This window comes from Mytilus californianus, unplaced genomic scaffold, assembly GCF_021869535.1.
Source record: "Mytilus californianus isolate M0D057914Y unplaced genomic scaffold, xbMytCali1.0.p SCAF_9, whole genome shotgun sequence".
Taxonomy (NCBI): domain Eukaryota; kingdom Metazoa; phylum Mollusca; class Bivalvia; order Mytilida; family Mytilidae; genus Mytilus; species Mytilus californianus.
This window is the reverse complement of record NW_026262745.1, coordinates 85,995,865-86,005,677: the sequence shown is the minus strand read 5'-3', so window position 1 is coordinate 86,005,677 and position 9,813 is coordinate 85,995,865. Positions and strand designations below refer to the sequence as shown.

Genomic DNA, 9,813 nt, shown 5'->3' with positions numbered 1-9,813 from the left:
TGTCGTAACATATATCTTTTGGTTAAACGTGAATGTTGACATTAAATGGGAGTTTTCTCACAGCATATGTTTAAAATAAGTTGTATGTGATTTAATGTATCAACCATATATAGTAGAGACCTTAACATGTACGCCAAGATCAAATAAATTTGACGTTCAAGAGTCTGATCTTTGTTTTAAATTCTTATTTATACACGACAAAGCTATAGGGTCTTTTGCACTAGGGTGGTAGACTATGTTAGATATACTGATATCAATTTGAAATGATCAGCAGGAATTAGCAATTTGTTGATATCATTCAAAAGGACCAAAACAATAATTTTTGGAGTCATCATGACGTTACCCATAAGATGATTCGGTGGAAAAAGTGGGGGAGGGGGGCAGTAAGAACTTATCAACTTAGAACAAGCCTATAGAAACCTAGTGTTTTGTAATCAGCGTAAATTAAGATATTATATGACACCGTAACTGACTTTGATTTTACCGGAAGTGGCTTATTATCTCCCTTGGTTATGTAAAATTGTTTTAAACATTGTATTTTCGGTCTCAATGTTATATAAGCTATCTTCTAACTCCAGACAAACTATTGCTTATCAAAATTTTCGTATCTTAAGTAAATTATTGTGAAAAGACCTTCATTTGTTCTCTGAACAATTATTCTTAATTGGTGATTGAATTTAGTTAAATATGATTTGTCTAAACATCAGTTCATCAAAAATATTTTATTGCGCTTTAAAGATTTAAGGCAGGAAGTTTTCTTATAACACAACACACATTACAGTAGTTTTTTTGACACACGATAAATATTTCATACCCATATTACATTTCAGATTGTAAAAGAACATTTAAAACGTGTTGATCCAAACAGTTTCATAGTGAGAATGTTCTTATTACAACCAAGAAGTAAAGGTTATTTGCGGCTATCGAGCAAATCACCGTTTAGTTCTCCTTTCATAGATCCACGATATCTTTCTCACCCAGAGGACATTGAAGACTTTGTTAGAGGTATAAATAATGATATAACAACTATGCTGTAACAACTTGATAGAACGGACAGTATTTTTCGAAATGAACTTGTCGAAAGTGACGAGTATTGCGATAATTGTCATTATCTCTCTTTTGTTTAATTCATTATTCCTTTTTTGAAAGCATTCCAGATTCATTTTAGTTTTTCACTTGTCAATAGTCAAAATGCGTTCGCTTATTTTTTAGTAAATTTTTTTAAAAATTCTGTAATAATGATTAGATTATAACAAAAACTGCTTTATTGGAGAAAAGATATTTAACAAAAACACTCAATAAACTTACTATCAATGGGAAATTTCATATAAAATAAATCTCTCGTTATGGTAATGAAATACGTTCAAACATAATTTCAGGCATTCGATTTATGCGTTTGTTAGAACAAACGGAATCATGGAAATCTATTGGGGCCACCTTGGTGAGGCAAGATGTACCTGGACATTGTAGTGAACAAATCTTTGATTCGGATAATTACTGGAGGTGTATTGGACGACATTTTCTAACGACGGCATCTCACTTTATAGGAACATGTAGAATGGGGTCAGCTAATGACCCTTCGGCTGTAGTAGATTCAAGATTAAGGTATTTATAATTTATCAGAGATTTATTTTCAAAACATATTGTTCTCTCATATCTAAATATATCTATGTCTGTTTTTTAAATATTACTATTCATAATTGATTGTTGGTAAAGAAACTGGTATGACAACGCCACTGTTTAGACTCTTTATAATTTAAAGATTAAAAATATATCCTTCAGATATTCAGAAGGTATTTGTCTGCCAAATTTTAGTACATCATACGCAAATATTATCAGCACCCGATTTGCGCATGCGTTAAATTTGACCACAATCGATATCAATAAATTTACTATAGATTGTTAAAGGAAATCTAAAATTTTGATTAGCTGTCAGTAAATATCACTAAATTTCTTTTTCATTGGCATGAATTTTGAAAGTTCAATTTTTAAGCTTTCTGCAGATCTAATTTGTATTTTGATAAGGATTGCAGAAGTTATGGCCTTTTTCAAATAAAAACAAAACAGCGTGCACGACCTATTACTTCAAACAATACGAAACCAAAAATGTGTGCACATGGGTTTTCTTTTATTAATTGACCTAAAATCTTTATTAGAAACAGCTTCATTCGCATGTATATTTATTCTCTTGTTTTAAATCTCTCCAACGATATAAATTTCATATTTTACATTTTTTTTTTGTACCACGGCATTTTTTTATTCAAAAATCGAGTTCCGATCATTTACTGAAGTTGACCAGAAATAATCTAAGTCATGCCAGGTAAATATTTATGGATAAATCATTAACACATGCCAATGTGATGACTTCTGTTATTCTCTGTAGTTTATGATTTTTTTCTTTGTGACGGTTTTATAGCGTCTTTCTTTTCAAGTTTACTTTATAAATTGTAAATTTCAATGCCCAAAAGTTTCAAATGAGTAAAAAAATATATTCTCCAAGATAAACCAATTGTCAAAGTCTTAAAGGAATAGGACAAGGGCAGCATATGTGCCAGTGTGGACCATATACAAAAATATTTGTATATAGTAATGCTAATTAAAAGATTACAAAACGGCAAACGTTTAAAACAGGAACATATATATTGACGGGACTTGACACTTCCTAATTATGCAGATTTCATCGTCGGGTGTTAGATATACTGTTCCCAGCTTAAAATTGAAATAAATTGAACTACATATTTTAACAGTTTAAGAAGCAAAATTTTCGATACATACATGTACATGTGATATATACTAGTATGTTGCTTGTTTGATGCACATTCTCCTTTTATCCACTTAACTTTTAGAAAAATAAATCGCATTGAACAAAATAAATATTATTTTTAATTTGTCTCCGTCCTTTCAAAAGTTTCTATCGTGAAAAAAATGTAATTTTGTATTTGAACATTTATGTAAAATTTGTATTAAAAAGGAAACTTATTTTATTTATTTTTCTGTCAATGTAAAGTTTACGGAGAGCTGTCCCATTGGCACTCACACCACATTTTCTTACATTTATATTATACATAAAATTGAGAATGGAAATGGGGAATGTGTCAAAGAGACAACAACCCGACCATAGAGCAGACAACAGGCGAAGGCCTACAATGGGTCTTCAATGCAGCGAGAAACTCCCGCTGTATACATGTATTTGCAGAATTTTTTATTTCTAATTTATCGAATGAATGAGATAATTGGAATCGTTAAAATTTAGAATTATACTTAAAAACAAATGCCTGCGACCCCTTTTGTTTCGATTAGCATGTTTTCTATAGATGTGTGAAGTTCACAAATTTCAACATGTATTTGATCACCTGGTGTCAATTTCAGATAAGATTGTCAAGTTCAAATCCGTTGTTAAAACTTTCCTTTACATATCAGTAATATTATTATCCAAGCAGAGTATTTCCCCTCCCCCCCTTTTTTTATTATACTCGGAACATTATTGTATACACTTTTTCTGTGGGATTTTCTTTATGTTTTAGGCGGCATGCAATGAAATTTGGGAAAATTTGCTGATTAGTTTGAGAATATCATTATATTAATTCATTAGTATGTGCTTTGATTAGCTTATATAAAAAAAAACAAGTAATCTAAGACTATATCATTATTGTTAGTGAGATACCTATCCGTGCATCAACGAACGTGTGAAACTTGTATAAATATTGTTGAAACTGAGAAACATGTATTGATAGAGTGTCCATTGTAAGATGACCTGCGAACTGATCTTTTTTAGAAAATTTTTGTCAGAGCATCCAAACTTTAGAAAATTTTCTAATTTGGAGAAATTGTCTATTGTTCTAGCACCAGTGAATGTGATAGAAGTGCCAAAATCTGCAAATTTATTTTACATAGAAGACGCTGCTTTTCACATCGTTAAACTTTTTGTCTTAACTGTAGAGAATTTTTAAAGAAATTTGAAAATTAAGCTGTACATTTATACTTATTCATTATAGATACGACATTTCTCTTTACAATCCGTTTATGTAGCCGTGTTTTCCATCGTGATTTATAAACAAAATGCATCGTCGCGGGCAAATGTACTATAGAAGCATTAAGTGTTGAAGGCCCATTTTGAGAAAAATGTCTCTCAGAAATCACAGCTGAAAAGTTAGTGAAAATAAAAATCAACATATAATTCTGGGAGGTAAAACAAGAGTAAAAGCAGAGACTGAATTTATTCTTTTAATAAAAAATCAAAATGTTGCAATGAGTTTGTGTTTGTGTATGTGTATTCAAATTCTATGTTGTCTCGTATTCGGGCTTACGTCGAAAGAAAGGTTTAAGATATATCTAAATCGAACAACATCATGTGAAAGTTAAAACAAAATTACTATCAAAATGAACATTTCTTTTGATGACTATGGTGCATCATTTTTCGATTATGTATTTATACGTTTGTTATTAAATGAATTACATCTATCCATATTTTGATTGTCAACTCATTGCATACTTCTCTAAAAATGGTGTTACTGAAATCAAGAATTTTATATCAAATATAATATAACCTCACAATTACAACCCTCTTGCTTTTGAAATTGATAAAGAACAATTTAATTTTTTTTATACAAAAATGTAAGTGCTTTTATAAACTATAACCAGACAACGATTTAATGATAGATATATATAGATATATATATGTTTGGTTATCATAATCACATATTTGTCCTTTTTCGACTTTTTATTTTGTATGTTCGATATTCGGTAAAATCTGATTTTATCTTTTGAAAATAAAGTCAGTTTATACAACTCGTATTCATGAGGAACCTATCATGCTACAATAACATATGGTTAATATTGTTTACTTAGGGTTGTCAAATTATTTACGAGTGACAACATTGTCTTTACAAACTCAGCATGTTGTCTTGATAAGATATCACACACAGAAAAGACTGATCAGACGGATAAGAAATTAAAATCATGCGCGATAACTCGTACTGGCTTATACTGAGTAAAATAGTTGGCCATGTGATATTTTGTGTTGTCTAAAAAAAAGCTTGCGTTAAAATCAAAACTTTAAACACTAAACGAAAATAACCTCATGTTAAGATATTGTCATGCATATGTATAGGAGCCAATACTTTACGAAAAAAAAAGATTTTGATACAAGATGTCACATACAAAGATGTTACACTGAACTGCAGTCAAGTTAAGCGTTTGGAAATTCATTGGCGTAACACAAACAATAAACTTGTAACGTCCCATTTCATTGGCCGAAAGATTTAGATACAACAACAATTGTAGTGTGCACGTGAATGTACTATGTTTACTAAATTTTAGTAAAGTTCTTTATGCAACAACACAATTATCATATACCGGATTTTTTTAGAATATAAGGATAAATATATGTGCATCATTTAAACCAGAGAAATATTGCACAGATATATACAATGACGGGAAACAATTATATATCCTGACAATGTCGTTGTTACATGTAATAAAGATCTCATGATAATAATAATTCATGATGGGTTGCACATTTCCCTTTTGTTTTCATTCTATGAAACTAACACACAGTAGCAAAGCGTTTGGTCATTCAGAAATAACGTATCACAAACGAACCCAATTGTCCCATTCATTCACCAAAAGATAAAACAAACCAACGATAATTGTATTGTGCAAGTGAATGAGCACAATTGACATACTATGGAAGGTATTTTCGTGAAACAGGTGAGGATGCAGAAATTTTTAAAAAAGGGTTTCCAACCCAGGAGAAAAAGGGGGTTCAATCATTTGTCCCCATTGAAAAGCATTGATCGTCAAAAAAGGGGGTCCAACCCCCGGAACACCCCTGGATCCGCAAAAAAAATGAAGTAACGGCATGTTTTTGTAAAGAAGGGTTGAAATGTTACACCAGAGCTTATATACACGTGAATATATGTCTCTGTTATGAATAAAATTAGAATATAAAAAATAAAAACCCAAATTTTCTTTTAATTTACGAGTCACAATGTTATCAAGACGAAGAATTTAAAAAAAAAGTTCATTAGCGGATTCAGACGTAGCATACTAGTAGTACAAATAGCATGCTATTTCATTCTCCTAAAACTAAGTATGAATTTACCGAGAAACATTAAATTGAAGGTAAACAAATGTAGTAATCTTCCTAAAAATAAAGTACAAAATAATACATGTATAATAAACGAATTATAAAGAAATTAATTAACCTGCTCTAAATTTACTTAGAATTTCGGGATTTTTTTTCGAAATCAGGTTAACCTGGGACTATTATACTAAAATATATCATGTCCCAGAGTAAACTGAATCATAAGAAAAAAATCACACTATCTCAAGTCAAATCCATAAAACCTAAAACTTCCCTGTTTTTAAAAGCCATGAAATTATATAAATTTAAGTTGTCATTAGTGATTCCATTTTTATATTTCTATGTAGTATCATATTTATAAAAAAAAAAGGTTTAGTAGGCCTATACGTGTGTCTAGTTTAAGGGTCGAGGAGGAGGCTGTGGTATACTGATGTTAGAATATAAATATTGAACAGTTATTTCACAGACCTATTTACTGTAATTATGTAATTTGGTTATTTGTGTAGTTAATTACGGTCTCATTTACGTTTAACAAACAGCATTGAGTCATTTTCACCATATTTCCTAATTTGGTCTCATTGCAAACACACAATGATGTAACTTAACAAATAGAAAAGGTGCACGGGGTTAGTCCAGAACTACTTGAGAGGATACAAGTGGATTCAATATACACTGTATTTCGCCATGAAAACTGTTAAGAGTCTTGACTCTTTGTTAAAAAAAAAAATTTAAAACAAAAGGACTGTATTCGAACTTTTGCATAAAATTATTATATAAATAAATTCAACATGCACATGTTTGTAATTTATAACCGCCATGAGATAACCAAGTACGTGATCATTCAACTTTCGATCGTCAATAGTACACGTGTTTTTTTTTTTTTTTTCTCAGGTATGCTGATTGGGGCTTGAAAGTTTATTTGAGGTCGAAGGTTTGAATTGATCAATGATAATGATATGTCGCACGGCCTTTCGCTAAGCTTGGCCTTAGTTAATGTAAGGCATCTTCACTATCAATCTGGTAAAGGCTTCGCACATATAACATTTTATGAAAAAAAACCTATGTGTTAAAGAGGGTGGTAAAGGGGGTGCTTGCACAGATGGTCAGATTTTATCATCCTTTCCATGTATCAGTATAACTAACATAGTTTTGAACGGATTGGAGATTTAATTATTTTTTTGAATTCCAACAGCATAACAATTGTTCGAAAACTACCTTCTGTCTCATATTCTTCGTGTATTGTGAATTCAGTTATGTACATATTGTTGATGTCGAGGATACGCAGTATAAGTATACAATACTCGTGAAACTCACTGCTTTAGTTATGTTGTGAATGCATTTGTGAATAATTTAATTATGGATGTAACACGTCTTCTGGTTGGCTGAGCGTTTTTTTGTCTATCAACTCACAGATATAACTTTGTCATATGACCGTTATGTCACCAACGTCCCTTTCATGTTTTATTCCTTAAAAATGGAATTTAGATTTAAATTATCAGGACTGACTGTAATGTTGTTACCGTCTGTTCGAAATAACCTCCAAAATGAGATGCACACTTTCTATACACTACAGTTTTGATTTTTTTTTTCTTCATAGTCAGAAAAAAATATTACAGTCATTCCTTAATTTTGCAAATCATCATACTCTTGTCTAACAGGGTTATTGGTATCAAGAACCTCCGAGTGGCTGATGCATCCGTTATGAGATATATCCCTTCCGGTCATACAAACGCACCAGCCATGATGATTGGGGAGAAAGCTGCAGACATGATCAGATGTGATAGAACTCACAACTACAACATCTTAACCAGTATTGTTTAGTTGAAATCATTTGGTGACTTGGTGAAAGTTGTTGTAGTGGAATAAAACTAAACATTTTACTTTAAGATGTTATTTTTCAACCTTAAATCTGCCAAAGTGGTCCCCTGCTGATAGCGGATAAAAGTCTATATTTTCATATCACAAGTATAGATAATATGTTCAGGAAAATAAGGTAATCACCAACCTATTTGTCAATAGCAGTTTCAATATTTTCCAGAAGAGCGTAAGAAAGTATTGCATGAATAAAGTGCTTTTAATTTTCCTTCCTTATCTCCTTCTTGGTAATATATATGTTATATATGTAGGACTCTAAAGTGCGATGGGGACGCTAAAGTACGATGGTCTGCGCTAAAGTGCGATGCCTCCATACGCTAAAGTCCGATGGTCCGCGAAAGTATAGACGTAAGAAACGTAGTTGGATTATGACGTTAACAGTCGTTTATACAAACCAAAAATGAACATGCCGGAAGATAGATTTGGAATATTTGATTTTAAAACATCTTTTAAACCAAATGTCCATGACTTAATTTTAGACCTAACCGTGCTTTTTCGGCTGAAGCAAATGTGTTGTTTTTTTTTCGGGTGCTGGAAGAAGGAATTGTCTCTTGCAGTCAACCATTTTACTATATAGATACAAAATAGTATACGCAAAGGTATCCTGCTTCCATTGGAAGCGAACGGATACATTTAAATCATTGTTTACGTTGAAGCTTACTTTGCGGTCCCCGTTAAAATATTTTCGATATTATTGAAAAGTAACGTCGGTAAAATAAAGGTACATGTTTTCAAAAATAAATTTTCGGCTAAAACATTAGTCTGTACATTGTAGGAAAATATAATATGTATTTGTACTCGCTACGAAAAAAGAGAAAAAGTTCGGCGAACAGCGGCCTTTCTCTCGCATTGATAACAAAGCTTGTACTAATAAATGTTACTTATTCCGACAATGAACGAATTTTGTATTTGTAATTTACAATGACGACTGTAAGGGGAGGTGTTTACATTACTGATAGACTTTGGTGGACGGCAAGCTACGCCAATTATCCAAATATTAAATACGCCCCAATTGTTACATTTACAGGAAATATTTTATTTTGTGACACCTATATTACCGTTTTAGCAATTATTACGTGGTCAGTCCTCTAGATTTAGAATCAACCACTTGAGCCTACCGGTAGATTATGAAGTCTATCACATATGTTATACCTTAGCCTACCCGTCAATTATAAAGTCTATCACATATGTTATACCTTAGCCTACCGGTAGATTATGAAGTCTATCACATATGTTATACCTTAGCCTACCGGTAAATTATAAAGTCTATCACATATGTTATACCTTAGCCTACCGGTAAATTATAAAGTCTATCACATATGTTATACCTTAGCCTACCGGTAAATTATAAAGTCTATCACATATGTTATACCTTAGCCTACCGGTAAATTATAAAGTCTATCACTTATGTTATACCTTAGCCTACCGGTAAATTATAAAGTCTATCACATATGTTATACATCAGCCTACCGGTAAATTATAAAGTCTATCACTTATGTTATACCTTAGCCTACCGGTAAATTATAAAGTCTATCGCATATGTTATACCTTAGCCTACCGGTGAATTATAAAGTCTATCACATATGTTATACATCAGCCTACTAGCTTCTGCAAAAGACTATTTTTTAACTTCCATGAACTTTAACGTTTTAATTAAGCCCCCGAACCTTACCCTATTGGTCCATCGCACTTTAGCGTTATATACCATCGTACTTTAGCAAACACACAACCATCGCACTTTAGCGTGAGACACCATCGTACTTTAGCGTAGACCATCGCACTTTAGCGTGACCATCGCACTTTAGAGTACCATCGCACTTTAGAGGCCTACATATCTATTCTTAAGTCAGCCA

The 9,813-nt window shown here is 31.8% G+C and overlaps 1 protein-coding gene across 1 annotated transcript; it reads left to right on the top strand.

Annotated features, from left to right (window-relative positions):
* Positions 1-836: 836 nt before the first annotated feature.
* On the top strand, positions 837-7,927 carry LOC127714126 (glucose dehydrogenase [FAD, quinone]-like). The gene is made up of 3 exons (XM_052220098.1): positions 837-1,005; positions 1,380-1,605; positions 7,744-7,927. Exons 1-3 carry the CDS (start codon positions 882-884, stop codon positions 7,904-7,906), a joined length of 513 nt encoding a protein of 170 aa, XP_052076058.1. The 5' UTR covers positions 837-881; the 3' UTR covers positions 7,907-7,927.
* Positions 7,928-9,813: the final 1,886 nt, after the last annotated feature.